The sequence below is a fragment of the Phyllostomus hastatus genome, unplaced genomic scaffold, assembly GCF_019186645.2.
Source record: "Phyllostomus hastatus isolate PE091 unplaced genomic scaffold, TTU_PhHast_1.1 phas_contig_17, whole genome shotgun sequence".
Classification (NCBI taxonomy): Eukaryota; Metazoa; Chordata; class Mammalia; order Chiroptera; family Phyllostomidae; genus Phyllostomus; species Phyllostomus hastatus.
In genome coordinates this window covers 17,927,562-17,944,451 of record NW_025333664.1, presented here as the reverse complement: position 1 = coordinate 17,944,451, position 16,890 = coordinate 17,927,562, and the positions used below count along the sequence as shown (strand labels likewise).

Here is a 16,890-nt window from a genome sequence, read left to right as displayed (position 1 = left end):
CTCTGTGTGTGTGTCTCTCCTGTTCTCTCTCTCTCCCTCTCCCTCTCCATCTCTCCTTCCCTGCCTCCCTCCTTCCCTTTCCTCTGGCCCCGGGCCTCCCCTGCAGTCCCAGAGGACCCAGGACACCTCTCAGCAGGATTTGGCACCTGAGCCTGGGACGGCCACAGGCTTGGAAGTGTTCACTCAGAAAAGCCTCGCAGCGTCTCCTGAGGTTACTGTCATCACCTCCCCTCCTACCCAGAACCCCCCTAACGGTCTTAAGAAACTCCTCTCTCTGGGGTGGAGGGGGTGGACCAGGCTCTGCCGTGCACATGGGAGCCGGGGGCAGCCCTCATTGTCTCCATGCAGGACACATGAGCATCCCTGTTCTGGCGATCCACAAAGGGCAGGCCGCTCCCTCATCTCTTGTGTCCCAGGAATTGGGACTGAGACCATTCAAGGAAGATAGAACAGCCCGAGTCACCTCTGGCCTCAGGGGGAGGCAGAGATGATTTCCCCACGGGCCAGGCAGAGCCAAGTGGCTCTAGAAGCAGGCCCTGCCTTTTAAGCTTGGAACCTGAGGTCATGGCCCCTATGCGCCTTCTGCCCTAAGGTCTTGTTTCTGTTCAGAAGCCTGAGTGAGGTCTAGCCGTGGCTGCTTGGAGGATGGCATCCCATCCCTCCCCACCTCTTTCTGCTCTAAACTCCCCTTGGAGCTTGGGCCACTCAGGGTCTCCAGACAAGATACTCTGTGGGCATCTTGCTCCAGGGAGTATCCTTGGGGTCACAGAGATGTTGTCACGCAAGTGTTCTAAATGAGGAGGGCATAGCATCTGTGCCCGGGAGAGCAGCAGGTCGAGGGCTCTGGGGACTTGCTGTGCCCCTGCACGGATGCCAAGTGGAATCCAGGCCCAGGGAGCAGGGGCCGCATCTCCCCCCACGTCCAGCACCTCAGGACTGTCAGGATTGGAAGGTACTGACCGATCATCTGGGCGAAACTCCCTTCTCCCTGACCTACGACCGTCCTCTGTTGGCACAGTGTGTGAGGGCATCCACCTTTCTCAGTTCCCAGAGAAGAATTCTGTAGCTGCCCAAAACATGTGGGAACCGTGTAAGAGGCACGAGTCAGCTACAGTGGCGGTAAAACATAAATCACAATTCTACCCTGAATCTTTCCTCAGTTGTCAAAATAAAGACGAAACTATCGGCACTCTCTTGAGAGGTTGGACAGGAGTCAGCAGCGTGCCAAGGTTAGGGAAGCACTGGTCCCCAGAAGCACAGACACGCCCCTAGAGCCGGGGACAGATGCCTGGACTCAGGGGTGGGGCAACCTGCGTCCTTTATCAGCATTCCTGAAAATTGTCCATCTGGCCCTTTTCACGGAGGGGGCTCTGCCTGTTCGTAACGGTAGCTCCTTTTGCCTTCAGTCCTCCATTGTGAAGTTTTCATATTGAGCTATCTGACCTTCTGAATCGCCTGTCTGTGGGCCTCCCTCTGTCCCCAGGCCCCTTAGACCTGCCCTCAAGGCCCTTGGGAGCTGAGCACCAGCCAAACCTCTTTCTTCAGCAATTTCTCCCAGGGCATAGCTCCTAGAGGGCTCCTCATCCTGGACCCCTCCTCTGGGCCCAGAATGTGACCCAGAGCTCCAGGTGGAGCCTGAGCGGCCTGGAGTCAGCACAGCTGCCTGGCTGAAGATTTTCTCCTTGTCAGTGGCCTGTGTGGAAGCAGAATGGGTTCCGCTGGGCTCCCAGGTTCTGTCCCGTGGCCGTCTTGCCGCAGTGCCTCCATCTGACAGCAGAGGGCGCTCTGAGCAGACGCTGAGCCGGCGCTGAGGGTCCTGGCTCAGTGGAAACAATGGCTGTGGGACTGGCACCCCTGACATCTTCCCATCCTCAGTCCCTAGGGCCCCTTGTGGCCCTGCTAGTGTTGTGGTGCCAGTAAAGCGTTTGTCCTTTCTGTTCAGTCTTTTCTCTTGAGGTTCCTACATACCTACTTTCACTTGTTAGAAGCAGAACCTCTCCCTCGCTCAGGGCTCACTGTCATCTGTGCCCATCACCTCCTGCTGGGAGCCTCCCTTCCCCCTTCTGAAATAAAGGGAACAGCGCATGCATCCCAGGTTGCCACGTGGGTTAAATTTACTGTATTTTTCAGACTATAAGACGCACTTTTCTCCTCTCCCCCGCCAATTTGGGAGGAAAGGGGCGGGGTACCTCTTATAGTCTGAATGTAGCTTTACATTGGTGAAATATTATGTTATTTATATTATGAAATATTTTACCACACTTTTTGCTTCAAAAATTTTTTTCCTATTTTTCTTTTCTAAAACCTAGGTGCGTCTTATGGTCCGAAAAATACAGTAATAGCTTAGACCAGCAGTTTTTAACCAGTGTGCCATGAGAAATTTTAAAACATGCAGCACCTGACTATTTAGTCAGGGGCACTGACCTCTTTTCCCTTAGGTGGTCAGATTAAAACATGCCAACAGCCAACACAATAGCCATCCGGTGTGAATGAATCAAAATTATACCTATTCTTTTTGTTAGATCGGCAAAAAATGCATTTTTTGGTGTGCAGCAGAATTTCAGTAATTAGTTCACGTGTGCCACGCGATGAACAAGGTGGAAAACCGCTGACTCAGGCGAAGGGCTGACACTGCCTAGCACAAAGTGACAAACACAAGTACATTGCCCTTTCTCGTCCTGTGCAGTCTTTCTGTTCTGTGCCGGCTCCCACCCCACTCAGCCGAGGAGGCTTCTAGGTTCCAGTTAGACTTGGGGCAGGAGTGTCCCAGAAGGGAATTCATGGGCCATTGCTGGCCCATCCTTCCACGCTGAGGATGTCAGTAGAAGCCGAAGTGGGAGCAGCTAAAGACACCTGCCCCCCAGGTGGACGAGAAAGGGGGCCTGGTGTCGGGAGGCCCTTGGATCACTTCTCTCTGGGAGGGCTCGGGTGCTACTGTCCCGAGTGTTCAGCCGCCTGAAGTGAAACCCCAGAGCCTGCGCCTGACCTGACCTGGGCCTTCCCCCTTCCTTTCACATCTTCCTCCGTTGGCGAGATTCTCTCAGTGGGGTTTGCTTCCCTGACAGTCACGGGGATTTTGCTGGAATGGGGTGGGGGAGTGGAGGGAAGAGGTTTACACTGTTCCCTCGATCCTTCGGAATCCTTTAGACCCTATGGGATCTGACAGACTCCTCACCAAGGCATAACCTGAGTCAGAGCCCAAGGTCAGGTAACCCCCCAGCCTGTTGTCGGGAGCACTTTGGGGCACCTCCTCCTGGGACTTGGAGCGGAGGCTGCTCCTAGGCCTGCCTTTGCCACTAGCTCACTCTCTGACCTGGGACGTGGTGCTCATGTTCTCTCAGCCTCAGTTCCCACCTCTTTACCATGAGGGGCTTGCCTCAGAGCAGCAATTTCTTTTTCAAGATTTTACTTATTTATTTTTAGAGAAAGGAGAAAGGAAAGGAAAAGAGAGGAAGAGAAACATATGACACATGAGAGACATCAATCAGTTGCCTCTCACATGCCCCCCAGCTGGGGGCCTGGCCCCCAACCCAGGCATGTGCCTGACTGGGAATCGAACCAGCAACCTTTCAGCTCACAGGCCAGCACTCAGTCCACTGAGCCACACCAGCCAGTGTATAGAGCAGCAATTTCAAAGGAAGAAGGTACCTCAGGGCAGCCCAGGTCCCCAAGCTCAACAGGGCAGCCCCACATTTGCGCTACCTATTAGCCTCCCATGAAGATTTTGTGTAAAGAAGTTTTTGGTGGCTATAAGATTAAAATCCCAATGGCCTTCTTGCTTTTGAATGATTCTAGAAATTCATCATTCCTCCCCACCCCCCAAGCACTGTTCCAAGGGCTCTGGGGGAGGCGGAGGCTGTTCCATCAGTGGTTGGACAACACTGCCCTCTTGTTGGTATTTTGGACCCTCAATAATGCCTGCATTTTTAGGTTGTTTCCTTCTGCGATGTATTCTGGTTAGTCTTTTTCTACTCTTCCTGTGGATTTTGTTAGAATTTTCCAAAGACAGGCCATCGTATCTCTTTCTTTGGGAACGAACCCCACCAACTTCAAGCTGTTCAAGCCATTGTGGTAACTGGCACCACCCTCTAGGGCTGGCCGCTGGTATTTTTCATCCTAATCTCTTTCCTTCCCAGAAGTTCTTGCAGAGAGGTCCAATTTCAGGCCATGGCTTATGAAACTTAACTCAGTGCGTGCCGTCTACTTGACATTAGGTCACAGCTGGGACGCGTACTCCATAGGACACATACTCCATATTCCACGAGATAGGTTAGACAGGATCTGAGGCATCAAAAATCCGGCGCTCTTTTCCTGACTCTACCATCAACTAACTGTGACCTTGGGAACGTCACTGACCTTCTCTAGGCCTATGTTTACCCCTTTGCATGATGAGGAGATTGGACCGAAGGTGTCTTAGGATTTCTTTGGGCTCTAACAAAGGTTCCACGTAACATCAGCTACTTTCCCCTCCGACCGTGGCAGTTATATCGTTGAGAGAGGAAGAGGACCAGCCCTGGCCCACCCATGGATCCTTACTTTCCCCACGGTTAACACGGGGGGAGCAGGGGACCCCGTCCCATTTCACCAAGTCGGGGTGGTGGTTGAGGGGACTTGGCAAGTAATTTGTTGGCGCCTTACTGGGCGGAGGAGCCTGGAAGAGGCCGACCGACATTGTCATGCCTGCCTCTCCCCCGCCGGTTCTGGGGACGGACGTGTTGACCTTTTGGCAGTAGACGGGTCCCTTCTTGTAGAGGGCAAAGGTGACCCACTCTTCAGGTGCCATATTTCATGTTAACCTCTTCTTGCTCCAATTGAAACGCAGGGCTCAGAGCATTGGGTATTTATAGAGAGGAAGTATGCTAGGCCAGAAGAGCTCAGTCTTCCGAAAGTGGCCGCCACGCAGCAGGAAGAAAGTGAGGCGGGCCTCGCAGATATCCTTGCTGATGGCAGACTCTCCAAGGTGGACGTCCTGGTGGACAAGTTCAAAGTTGAAGTGGCCACGGAGGAGATGGTGGGAGCCAGAAGAGCAAACGCCCGGCAAAAACGAAGGATGATCGCAAGCCCTGAAGACTTTGAGTCCATGTGGGAGGAAGGCCCCTGGGTCAGGGACGGCCCAGAGGGGGCTTCTCCGGCTGCAGGCTGCACGCTGGCGGAAAAGCTCCTTGAGGGCTCCCAGCTCAGAGTGGGCACCGGGGAGGCCACCATCAGGAAGCGCCGGGTCTCGGGTCAGCTGGAGGGCCACATGGAGCGAAGGAAGGAGCTGGAGGAGTTCCAGACTGGTGAAAGACCCCCTGTCCCGGGGACCAGGCCAGCTGAGGCGGATGTCCCCTCTCCAGCCTCTGACAAGGAAGGACTTCAGTCGTTTCTGCTGGACCCAGCCCATGTGGAAGCCAGAGCTGACTCCAGTGATGAAACAGATACTTCCTTTGCAGAGAGGAGCTTCTATTTCAACTATGGAGAGGAAGATATTGAAGACCAAATCCTCCCTCCGCTGCTGGAGGAGCAGGAAGAGCACCTGGAAGCCCCTCCCAGAGGCAGGACTGGGCTGAAGCTCTTTGAGGAGTTTGCAGAGAGCTCTGAGCTGAATTCCTCAGACCAGTGGGGCTCTCCTGCAGCTTCCAGAAGGAGCAAGTATGAAGCAGATAAAGCTCACACAGCTTTCTTAGAGGAAGGGGCGAGGCCCCCCAGGGACCACGGGAAACCAGACCACCCAGAGGCCTTTGACGAGCAGCACGGTACTGGATCTTCGCCAGCGCAGATGTTCACTGAGGACTGGGAAGAAGCTGGGTGGGGGGTGGAGGGAGAGTTCACCCACCCAGCATCCACCATCGCTGCGGAGGAAGAGACCCCCAGGAGTCAAGAGTTGAAGGGAAAGGCTGAGAAAGGTCCCCCAGCAGGTTGGAAGAACCACTCGCCTCACAGAGGAGGGCACATGTGCCCAGACCTCCCGGCCTGCGCCCCTCCGTGGAAGCCAGCCAAACTGGGTGGAGGCAACTTCTTGCCCAAAGACAGGGGACCCGTTCACATCCAAACAGGAGAACCTGTGATGGAGGACAGCAAGGTTCATGTGCCATTTCTGCAGATGGAGGTGATCAGCCCCCTCCCAACCTCTCCTGGTCCCTTTCAAGCACAGGCACCTCCTGAGGAAGCTTCTCCGAGCCCAGCCCCACCTAGGTCAGGGGAGCCTTTGCAATTTGGGGATCCCTTTGGAGAACAGTCCCCTGAGTTTCTAAAAGAAAGTCCAGAGCCCAAGCACCACGTAGAGCCTGTGGCGCCTCTGCACAGAGGAGAGCGCAAGGCACCTCCCGTTGCCAGCAGAAAGCCCAGAGTTGTCCTTGAGGAAGTTGAGAGGGCTGCACCCCTGGGGTTGGGGCTCCCTTCAGGGAAGCCAAAGATGACTCCTTTCCAGGCTGGGGGCCAAGAGGGCTCCCTGGAAGATATTAGCAAGACCTCAGTGGCCAACAAAATTTGGATCTTTGAAACTCATGGAGCGGAAAGCCGTCGAGTGAGTCAGGGTGAAACGTGGGCCCTTCCACGTGAGCTGCCTTCGGAGGCCTCCCTGGGGCAGGTAGAGCAGCAGCGGAATAAGCTTTTAGACCTGGGCTTCGTCCAGCTCCAGCCCCCCGGGGGACCTCACCGGCCCCAATACCACGCATTCTTCCTCAATGATGTCACCTGCTACCAGGCACTTCAGAGAGAGTGTTTCTACCACATCCCACCAGGAAGGATGCATGGAACTCGAGCTCATGTCCCCCGATTCGGGCTGCGAAACTACGCTGGAGGAAACTACAGGGGGAGCTGGCCACGTGAGCCCCTGCCCCCACCACTGCCCCGAGCCGGGGGGAGCACCGCATGCTGCGTAGCTTTCTAGAAGCATGTTTCAGTGGCTCCTCGTCATTAGTGCAATCAGAGGCTGCTTGTCCATCCCTGTGAGTTCTTTTCCCTAAATGGGCCCGAATGTAGCGTGAGCAGAACGCAGGGTCATCTGCTTAGCCCGTGTGAGCTTAGCCACAAAAATCCTCAAGGGCCACGCAGACCCAGCAGAGGAGGTGGTACAACCGCCAGCAAACTACACTCTTGCTTTGCCTTGCTGCCCCCACCTGCTGGGTTCCTACCTGTTTGCTTGGCTTGTCCAGCAACCTTCCTTCATTCCTTTCCCTCCCCTGGTTCTCCTGCCTTGGGGAAGCGGACAGTCCAGAGGTTTCCGTCCTTCACTGGTGGTTGCCCCTCGGTCCCAGTGCCAAGTGCCTTTCTGCCTCCTTAAGACTAACTATCCTCTCTAATCCAGAACAAATCCGGAGACACCGTCAGGGAAGAGAAGCTCCTCACCACTTTAGCAGCAACCCCCCCCAGGAAAGGGGGGCACCTGAGACTCACCAGCCCCTCAGGCCCTCAGGTCTCTGCAGCCCCTGGGTGCCCTGATGACCCACCCAGTCACCCTCACCTGGCCAGGGTGCATCGCTGCCTTAGATTCCCACCTGCTCTGGCAGTGCTTCCTGCGTCAGCCCAACTCTGGCTTGTCTGAACGTGTCCTCACACCTCTCAACCTCCCTGAAACGGGCCAAACGGACGCTTGTTAAGCAAGTGAATCTCTAAGTGCACTGAGTCTAGAACCCGAAGCCAAGCGCTTTAAAAATATTTGGCGGGTGTTCGATTGGTCTTAAAAAGGAGTGTCGTGAAGCAGCCCCCAATGCGTGTGTGGTGTTTAATCCCTGACAGTCCAGTTGAGAGGTATGTATGTCAGACAAGACTTGCTGGTTCCCTTCCAGCGTTTCCTTGGCCTGCTGTTGTCAATTGCACTGATGGGACCAGAACCTCCACTCCTCGGCCTGCCCGCCGGCCCCCTCACAGAGCTCAGGGTGGAACTGATGTAGCACCCGGCTCCCAGGAGTTACCCTGTATTACTCCTCCCTCAAGATGATGCTGATCCCTCCCATGGAGACTCAGTGGAATTGACAAACTGTGCTGGCTTCCTCTTTGTTCCCGAAAGCTCTTGGCTCTAGCCTCTTGCCTCCCCCGCCTGGGTTTCCTGGTCCCTGGGTCTCCCACCTGGGTTTTCGTCTCTCGGCGCCAGCCTGCGCGGATGAGCCTGGGACCTGGGCTCCCATCCCTGCCTTGTGTACAGTGCCGCTTCCGACAAGCTCCCAGATCCACACGCTGGATGGAGCCTCCTGTCCAGGAACCAGCTGGCAGGACGGATGCTTTGTACTTGCTTTGCCACCATCAGGAGACCCTCGGAAAGCAGCGACCCCACTCCTGAGGTGTTTTCGGGGTTTTGTTTTTGTTTTAAACTTATTATGACATCAAGGAACCTCTCCTGGGGTGTTTTTTGTTTCCTGACCTGCTCTTCCATTTGGGACATCGACATGGCCCCAAGACTTCTTCTGTCATTCACCATCTTTCTCTTTTTGTCTCTCTCTCCTTCTCACTCCACACCCCCATTCCTTTGATTTTATCTGGCCGTAGAGAGCAGGGCTGAGGGAGGGCTCGGAGGAGAAGGTCAAACCGCCTCGCCCCAGGGCCCCAGAGAGTGACACGGGAGACGAGGACCAGGACCAGGAGAGGGACGCAGTGTTCCTGAAGGACAACCACCTGGCCATTGAGCGGAAGTGCTCCAGCATCACGGTCAGCTCCACGTCCAGCCTGGAGGCTGAGGTCGACTTCACGGTCATCGGCGACTACCACGGCAGCGCCTTCGAAGACTTCTCCCGCAGTCTGCCCGAGCTCGACCGAGACAAGAGTGACTCAGAAACGGAGGGCCTGGTGTTCTCCCGGGATCTCAGCAAGAGGGGCCCCAGCCAGGACGACGACTCCGGGGGCATGGAGGACAGCCCCGACCGAGGGGCCTGCTCCACCCCGGACATGCCCCAGTTTGAGGTACAGTGGAGCGCCACGGAGACCGGGCCCGGCAGGCACTGCATGTTCAGAGGGCCCTGGGCCGCCCGAGAGAAGACCGAGCCGCCAGCCTGCAGCCCAGATCCCTCAGCCTGAAGCTGTGTCTCGTGTTGCATGACTGCCCCTCCGCAGAACAGCATGGTTCTGTGCTCGCATGTTTGCCATCTCGGTTTGCCCCTAACACACACTCCTTGGCGTTTTAACTCTATGTCCCCACCGTTTGCCTGAGGTCCAGCCGAGAGCGGCAGTCCGGTCCTCCTCGACGCCGCCTCTCCCTGCCCGCGTTGCATGGCACTGCAGAGAGCATGTGCTTGTGGACGACTCGCAGGCGCCCACGCGGCTGGGTCTGGAACTCGGATGGTTTCTCCTGGTCCTGGCCGACTCCTCTCCCTGGGGCCTGGGCTTCCTGGGGAAGGGGCGGCAGTGTCAGTCCATCTGGCCCCGGGGCGGCAGTGGAAACTCCTAGAGAAGAGGAAACGTCATCACTTGGGGGCACACCGGGGTAAACTGTGTCTGGGCCTCTCTGCTTTGTGCCCTTCCCACAGGGGATCTTTGTTCATGTTATCCCTTCGCTCCCTCATCGCTTCCAGCCCCAGCCTGCCTCCCACCACAGTCCCCTCTCCCCTCTTCCAGGCATCGAAACAAGAGCTCATTCACTCGTGCTGCTCCCTCTGCGTAGAAGGTTTTTCCTCCCTTTCTTTGCCTTGCAAATGTGTCATATTCCAGGTCAGAGTTCAGACGTCACTTCCCTAGCAAATGCGTTCTGGACCCCCTTGACCAGAAGTATTGTCCCCACCACCGTCCTCTTGCTCAGGAGTGCTTCTGCTCCCCATGGTGTCCCAAGTGGGTTAGTGGCTGACGGGTCTGCTCTCCCACCAGGCGGCAGCTCCTGGAAGCTGGCACATGGTGGCCACTGATAGGCGATTGGCTGAATGAACGGCTAGATCTCTGGGTTGGGACCATCTCTGAGAATCCCTTCACTGCCCTCGCAGCCCAATGATGAGCTAGCTTTCATTCATTCTTTCATTCAGCTCACATGTTAATACCTGCCGTGTGGATAGCCATGAGCTAGCCTGATGGAGGACTGAGAAGAAAGTGATCGTTTGACTTACGACTTCTAGAGCAGAGGGTGTAAACTGACGGCTCGGGGTAGATCTGGCTAGCAAATGTGCTGTCTTTGACCTTGATCTAAAAATTAGGACATTGAATAAAAAATCTAGTAATTTTTTATATCATTAAAAAGTGGCATAAAAATTTTTACATCATTAAAAAAATCAGATGATTCAGTCACTCAGAAGCCATGGCCACAGTCAGCCAGGCCTGAGTGGCAGGCACCCCATGTGCTTTCCGGTTCACCCCAGGCCTCAGTGAGCTCACTTGACTTGTTTATGCCTGGCCCCCATGGGTCTCCAGGTGTGTGGCTTCTGCTCCAAAGAACAATTCTAATGAAGTGGTAGCATGACCACTGAAGTCATTCAAGACTCAGTGACATTATGTATATGAGGAAAATACTTAGCATGGGGTCTGGCCCAAAGTATACTAATTGAATCGTAGATATTCTCTTTTTTTTAATTTTTAAAATTGATTTTAGAGAGAGCGAGGAACATTGATTCATTGTTCCACTTGTTTATGCATTCATTGGTTGCTTCTAGTATGTGCCTTCACCAGGGATCGAACCTGCAACGTTAGTGTATCAGGATGATGCTCTGACCAAGTGAGCTACCTGGCCAGAGCCAGTAGATACCCTGTAGATGGTAACCTGGGAAATAGCATATAGCCCCCATGAGGTTGCAAGGTCCATGGCAGGCCTATCTGGGTACTGCTGGTGGTTCTGGCTGTCCTCTTGGGATGTTTGTCTGTAACATCACACAATGCCTCTTTTGCCTTGACCTGTGTACCTTTCCAGAGTCTTGGCCAGCTGCAGGGGTGGGAGGGAAACTGCTAACCCCACACCACAGCTGCCCATGAACAGGAGTTGTGCCAGGCATTTGAGTTACGGAGTGTCCTTCCTCATCTCCCTACAGCCTGTGAAAGCGGAAACTGTGACTGTCAGCAGCCTAGCCATCAGGAAGAAGATTGAGCCAGAGGCTGTGCTGCAAACCAGAGTCACTGCTGGGGACACCCAGGTAGGCCGGGCCTTTCAGCTTGCCCTGAGCTCAGGTGTGAGGCGTTTGGGTGGGGGATCCCCACCATGAACAAGCCCCCCAGCCAACCCTTGCCACCTTGGCTCCCCCAGAGCCCTCATCTTAACCCCGATGCTCTTGAAAGTGTAGTTGTCCTTTCTGAGCTCTGGGAGTGGGTTCCTGTCCTGGGCAGACTGCGTGCACTCTTTGTGCCTCCACTTCCCCAACTTTAAACCGGGATGGTCATGTCTCACCTGTCCCCCTGGGAGTGTGGTAAGGACCAGTGGCTAGTGGATTAGGACTGTGGCTTTCAGAATGCCTGAAGGAGTTGGAGAATTTCTTGATGTACCTCAGGGGCTGCTTGGGAAGAAAAGACGTGAGATCCCGAGCCAGCTGCAGTCACAATGGCTCACGTTGAGTCATTTTATTTTTTGTGCATGGGAGTTCCACTTCAGATTGGCAAAATGAACAAACTGGGGAAAAAGAGACCCCAAATCATTTGTCTTAGTGAGATGAAGCATGCTGAGGACCTGGGAGAAGACCGTCATGAATTGATACAGGTGGTTCCTAAGTTCCTTTTGTGGTTTTTAAACTTTGAAAATTGAGGTTGTGGGTCTCGGTCCTCTCTGGTTGGAGGAGCTGCTGTGCTGGGGGCTTCTCGCCCTGCAGACTAGTCTTTGCCCCAAGAACTAAAGTGAGGTGCAAACCGACACAACGTGGGCGACTCTGTCACTTCTGGAATTTTGCCTCCCTCTCTCTAACACGCATAGGGGTTTCTGGGGCAGCTGGTGCCGCGGTCCTGACTCTTGAGTTCTGATGAGCCGCGTGACCTCAGGCAGCGTGTTCCACCCCTGGCCTATTTTAGTAACGTGTTTTAGTAACGTGCTTTATTTTCAGACAGAGAAATATAGAGGAAATTAAAAATGGCCCCAAATCCCACAACTCAGTAATCCTTACTGACATTGAAACAACAGTGAAATGCTCATCGTTATGAAATTCAAACAGAATCAAATGAGATTTTTTGGTGATTCCTCCCAGGAAAATATGTATGCATATACCTTCATGTATACTTCCATGTCAAGATATTATACAATTTTTTACAGAAAAGAGATTGTTCTCTTTTACGCTGATCTTTTAAGTGATTTCCTTATGAGCGGACCCTTGCTGGTGTACGTGGATCCACCTTGTGCCTCTCAGTCCCACTCAGGAGCGGCCCCGACTTTTCACGGTCTCCCGTCGATGGGCCCGTGCTCGTTTTCCTTTTGTGGTTAATGTTGAGCACCGCAGTGAACTTCCTTGTCTGGACTTCTTGGCAGAGTTTCCGCAGTTTCTTTCCAAAGGGTGAATTCCTAGCAATGGGATCAGCAGGTCAAAGACCTCATGCATTGAAATTTGGGTAGAATTGGTCAAATTGCTTGGGATTATTTTTCCTTTGTCCATCAAATAAGATGACTGAAGTAAACCGGCAGACCTGGGAGTCCCATCTGTACCTCAGCCTGTGTGTGGACAGCCCGTGCCCCTGTGCCCCGTCCACTCACACAGCCTGTCACCTGATAACTGGGACTGCCACCAGCCCTGGTGACAGATGCTGCAGGAGTATCTGGCGTTCCCTCTCTGTGTGTGCCTCTCTGATGACCCCTTCCTCTGACTGCAGGTTGATGGGACTGCCCCAGGGGGGAAGGAGTTCCTAACAACTACCCCCTCCATCACCACGGAGACCATATCGACCACCATGGTAAGTAGGACCCAGGAGACTTTTCTCTCTGACCAGCCTCTGCCCCAGAAACAGCCAGATAACAAGACAGCAATACCGACTGCTTCAGGAAGTCCTTACCTGCCCTCCCTGCGTCTGGCCTGAGACAGACGGCCAAGCTGTCTGGCACCATAAGTTGCCACAGGACATCTGGTCAGACCTCCGCTTTCTGGACTGAGTAGTGTGGGAGGTGGAATCCCTGGGTGTCAGGTATCCAGACCGTCTGGGCCACAGCAGGGGTGAAAGGAGGGTGGTACTGTTCGATTATTGGCCGTGCCCGGGGACTGTGCCTGAAAGTCTTTCCCCAGGGCCTTCCTCTTGGCCGCTGCACATTTGCTTACATCTCTGGCCACTTCCTTGACTTGGTCAGTAGGTGGCGTGCAGTGAACCTAAATTGGCAGCTCAGGATTTCCGATCATCCCCTGAGGGAGCCTATGGCTCTGCTACCTCTTTGCTGCCTGACCCAGGAAGGGAGGTCCTTGGCCTCAGTCGACCTCATCTGTAAAGTGGGGATAATCCCCATCCTGCCTGGCTCAGAGGTTCTTGAGAGAGTCTAGTAACATCAAGCACTTTAATGACAGCACAGAACAAATAGCGTTCAGCACGCAGGTTGTGGTGCCAGCCAGTCATCTCACTGGTCTTCACAAAAACGGTGAGGTGGATGCCATTTTGTTCTTCACGTTTTCCAGATGAGGAGATTGTAGATCAGAGAGGTAAAGTGACTCACCCAAGGTCACACAGCCAGTAAGTGGTAGAGCCAGGTCAGACCCAGGCCTTCTGACTCCAGAAGCCCTGCCGTCCGCCTCGACCACTCTGCTCCATTCCCTCATCCGGACCGTTGGGAGCACTGGCCACATGTGGCTGGCCTGGGGCTGGGCTGGGCTGGGCTGGGCTGCGGCTGCGCAGGTTTCATTGCCTAGGCCAGATCTGTCTTGAGCTGTTGGGAACTTGTTTTTAGATGGTTTCTCTTGCCAAACCCTGATAAATGCATAGGAAGAGAATTACATTAATTTAGACAACCCTGCAGTAGATTTTTGAGTAAACAAAGATTTTAAGGTAAATAAACCCAAACCAGTTGGTTACCAGCTCGCACGCATTTCTCTGGTCACTCGGCTCCTCCTTTCCCCTCGGCCCTTCACCGCGTGGCGTCAGGGTGCTCACGGGGCCGATTTTGAACTCACGCTATGGCAGCAGGCAGCGGCATCATTCATGTACTCATCCATCCATTCATTCTCCATGTGTTCCAAGCACACTGATTCGCCTCTATATCTATCCAGTGTGGGGATACAGAGTTGAAGAAAACGTATGCCTGCCAGAATTCATTTGCCAAATAACAACCCTGGGTGCACTGAGCGTGCTGTGCCCCTGTGTTTAGGGGCTAGGCACGCCGTGGTGAACAAGGCCCGGCTTTCCCACTTTCTGGCTGGATGACCTTGGGCAGGTTACCTGAACCTCTGCAAACCTCAGTTTCCACTTCTGTAAAGTAGGGTGAGGAGTAACAGTAGCACGTCCCTCATAGGGTCGATGTGCGGATGAGCTGAGGTTGATCTGCGCACACCCCTCAGAGGAGCGCCTGGCAGCACAGTCAGTGGTCTGTAATGTGAGCAGCTGCTTTTTTTCCTGCTTTCTTGGGACAGTGGCATAAGGCTTTCCTAGGGAGCACAGGGAGAAGGGGTGTGGGTGACACCATAGGAGCCGGGGAAGGCTTCACCTAGGCAGTGACATCTGAGCTATGCTTGAAGGATACGTTAAGGTCCAGTGGTGGGAGAAGGCATTCCAGGCAGTGGGAATAGCAGGTGCAAAGGCAAGGATGTGGAGGAACCTAGCAGTGAGGTGAGGTGTCACGTGTGGCGGGGGAGTCAGGGAAGAAGAGGTTGGAAAGGAAGTCTAGGCTGGGGCTTGAAGGGCCTCGAACGTCACGTGCAAAGTTCAAGCTTCATCCTGGACACAATGGAGAGTCACTTGGACTTTTTAATTAGGGGCATGATGTCATCAAAATAAGTGTTTCTGTGTTTTAGAAAGATTACTCTTGCAACCTGTATGGAACATGACTGGAGTCAAAATTCCTTCCCTTGGGGCATGGGTTCCTTTTGTTTTCCCCCTTCCCCCTTCCTCCCTCCCTCCTTCCTCCCCTCAGCAAATATTTACTGAACGCACACGCTGTGTGAAGTGCCAGGCCAGGCACCGTGCATCCGGCACTGAAGGAGAGTGTCCCTGAGCCCACATGCCACTAAGAGAGGCCAAACAAGAAGGCAGAGAACTAGTTCGGGGGTGGGCGCAGGGCCAGAGTGTGAGGGGGTGGGTGCCGAGGAAAGGGACAGGGTTTGGGGACACCCGAGGAGGGAAGTACAGGATCTGGTCATTGACGGAACATGCCGGTGGCAGGAGGAAAGATGGGCTGGCGATGCTGCTCACTAGCCGAGCTGTTCTCAAAGTGTGGTCCTGGGGACCTGTGAGAAAGGCCCCCTCTGGGGTGCCCCCTGGGCTGACGGAGTCAGAAACTGGGGTGGGGCCCAGCCAGCTGTGCCTTCACAGCTCTCTCGGTGACACCCTCCGAGTCCGAAGGGGACAGATGAAAACAGAGCCCTGGAGGGAGTGCGTGGGTCGGGGGGAGGGGGAGGCAGCGAACTCTGTTTTGGATCTGATGAGTTCCCTGGGGCAAGTGGGACATTTCCAAGGGAAAATGCCTAGGACGCAATTGGTTTTAAAGGTCTAGGGTTCACAAAAGATCTGGGCTGCAGGTAAAGGACTAGGGGACAGTGGCCTTGATGAGGAAGCCTTGAGTGGCTGAGGTGGTCCGGAGACAGGACAGACAGTGAGGGGGAGAGCCCTGAGTACATGGGAGGAAGGGTCCAGGGCAGAGATGGTGATGCCCTGGTGGGGACAGGAGCTGCTCCTCCTTGAGGCAGAAGAGAGGACAGACTGAGACGCACCAGATATTATCCTAAGGAGGCATTATCTCATTTAATAGAGAGGCAGGTGCAGCAGGTTGTTTTAAATGACCTCTGTCCCCATTTGTGGCCTCTGTCAAGGTCAGGGTGAGGCTTTGCCCAGGAAGGAGGAAGCAGCAGCAGAAGAGGCTTGGGGAGAAAGGCCTGAAGTGACAGAGTAGGACTCGAAGTGGCTAATGGCTGTTTCCCAAACAAGAAAGGAAGCATTGAACCCAGAAGGCTGTCCTTCTGAGGCCTGCTGCTCATGACACATTTTGGGACTCTATCCGAGGAAGTTGCTTTTGGATAGAATGCCAGGTGACCAGGCAGGGCCACGGCAAAGAGAGGGCTTCTGTCCTCACGTAGCCCACGGCAGGCGGAGGTCCAGGTCCATCCCGTGCACAGACCAGGACCAGGCTCAGGCCTCTGGGCAGCTGCAGAATGGACACAGCTCTGGGCCTCTGGACAGACAAGGCTGAACCCTGAGATGGTGCAGAAGGTGCGGGGGGAGAAGCAGGCAGCCAGGCCTCTTGCCAGATGTGGGCCAGTAAACCCAAGGCCAATTCCAGGAATACCTAGCAGTCAGACCGAGTGTAGGGCCAGGAGAGCTGGCTCAAGGGCAGGCATTCTGAGGGCAGAGTGGTGGTGCGGGAGGAGCGTGTCGGACCTGGAGTCTGGCGAGCATGGACCCGGTTCCTGGCTCTATCACTAACTTGCTGGGGGGCTTGAACACGCCACTTAACACTCTCTGGCCCTCCACTTCCTCAGCTGTAAGACAGGAATATTAAAATGATCTGTCCTGAGGATTAAATGAGATAATGCCTCCTTAGGATAATACCTGGTATGTAGCAAGAACTCAGGAGACGATCATTATTGTGATGTTATTCATAGCTATTTACCCTGTAGATTTCCATTTGCAAGGCCCCTTTTCCATTGTAGCTTCAACACCTGGGGGGGAGTGGGGCAGGGGTTCCAGTTTTGTTTTTAATTTTAAGACTTTATTTCTTAGAGCAGTTTTAGATTCACAGCAAAATGGGAGGAAGGTACAGAGATTTTACATATGCCCACTGCCCCCCCCACGCAAAGTCTCCCCTATGACCAACACCCCCCCAGAAGGGGATGGCTGTTGCCCTTGATGAACCTACGCTTCAGGGGGTCCCTCTTCGCAGGTGCATTCACGAGCCCATAG

General features: G+C 54.2%; 1 protein-coding gene across 12 annotated transcripts in view; it reads left to right on the top strand.

Annotated features, from left to right (window-relative positions):
* The window catches only part of EPB41L1 (erythrocyte membrane protein band 4.1 like 1), a 116,806-nt gene that overhangs the window by 87,529 nt on the left and 12,387 nt on the right, over positions 1-16,890 (top strand). For 4 of the 12 annotated variants that reach the window (XM_045832705.1, XM_045832706.1, XM_045832703.1 and 1 more), the window contains 4 exons: positions 107-211; positions 4,823-6,806; positions 7,289-7,396; positions 8,467-8,672. In XM_045832705.1, coding sequence (XP_045688661.1) covers positions 107-211; positions 4,823-6,806; positions 7,289-7,396; positions 8,467-8,534 — 2,265 coding nt within the window. In that variant the 3' untranslated portion in view covers positions 8,535-8,672. Of the gene's footprint in view, positions 1-106; positions 212-4,822; positions 6,807-7,288; positions 7,397-8,466; positions 8,878-10,919; positions 11,022-12,672; positions 12,754-16,890 lie in introns of those variants that run through there. The other 8 variants (XM_045832712.1, XM_045832710.1, XM_045832711.1 and 5 more) reach the window with 4 other exon arrangements.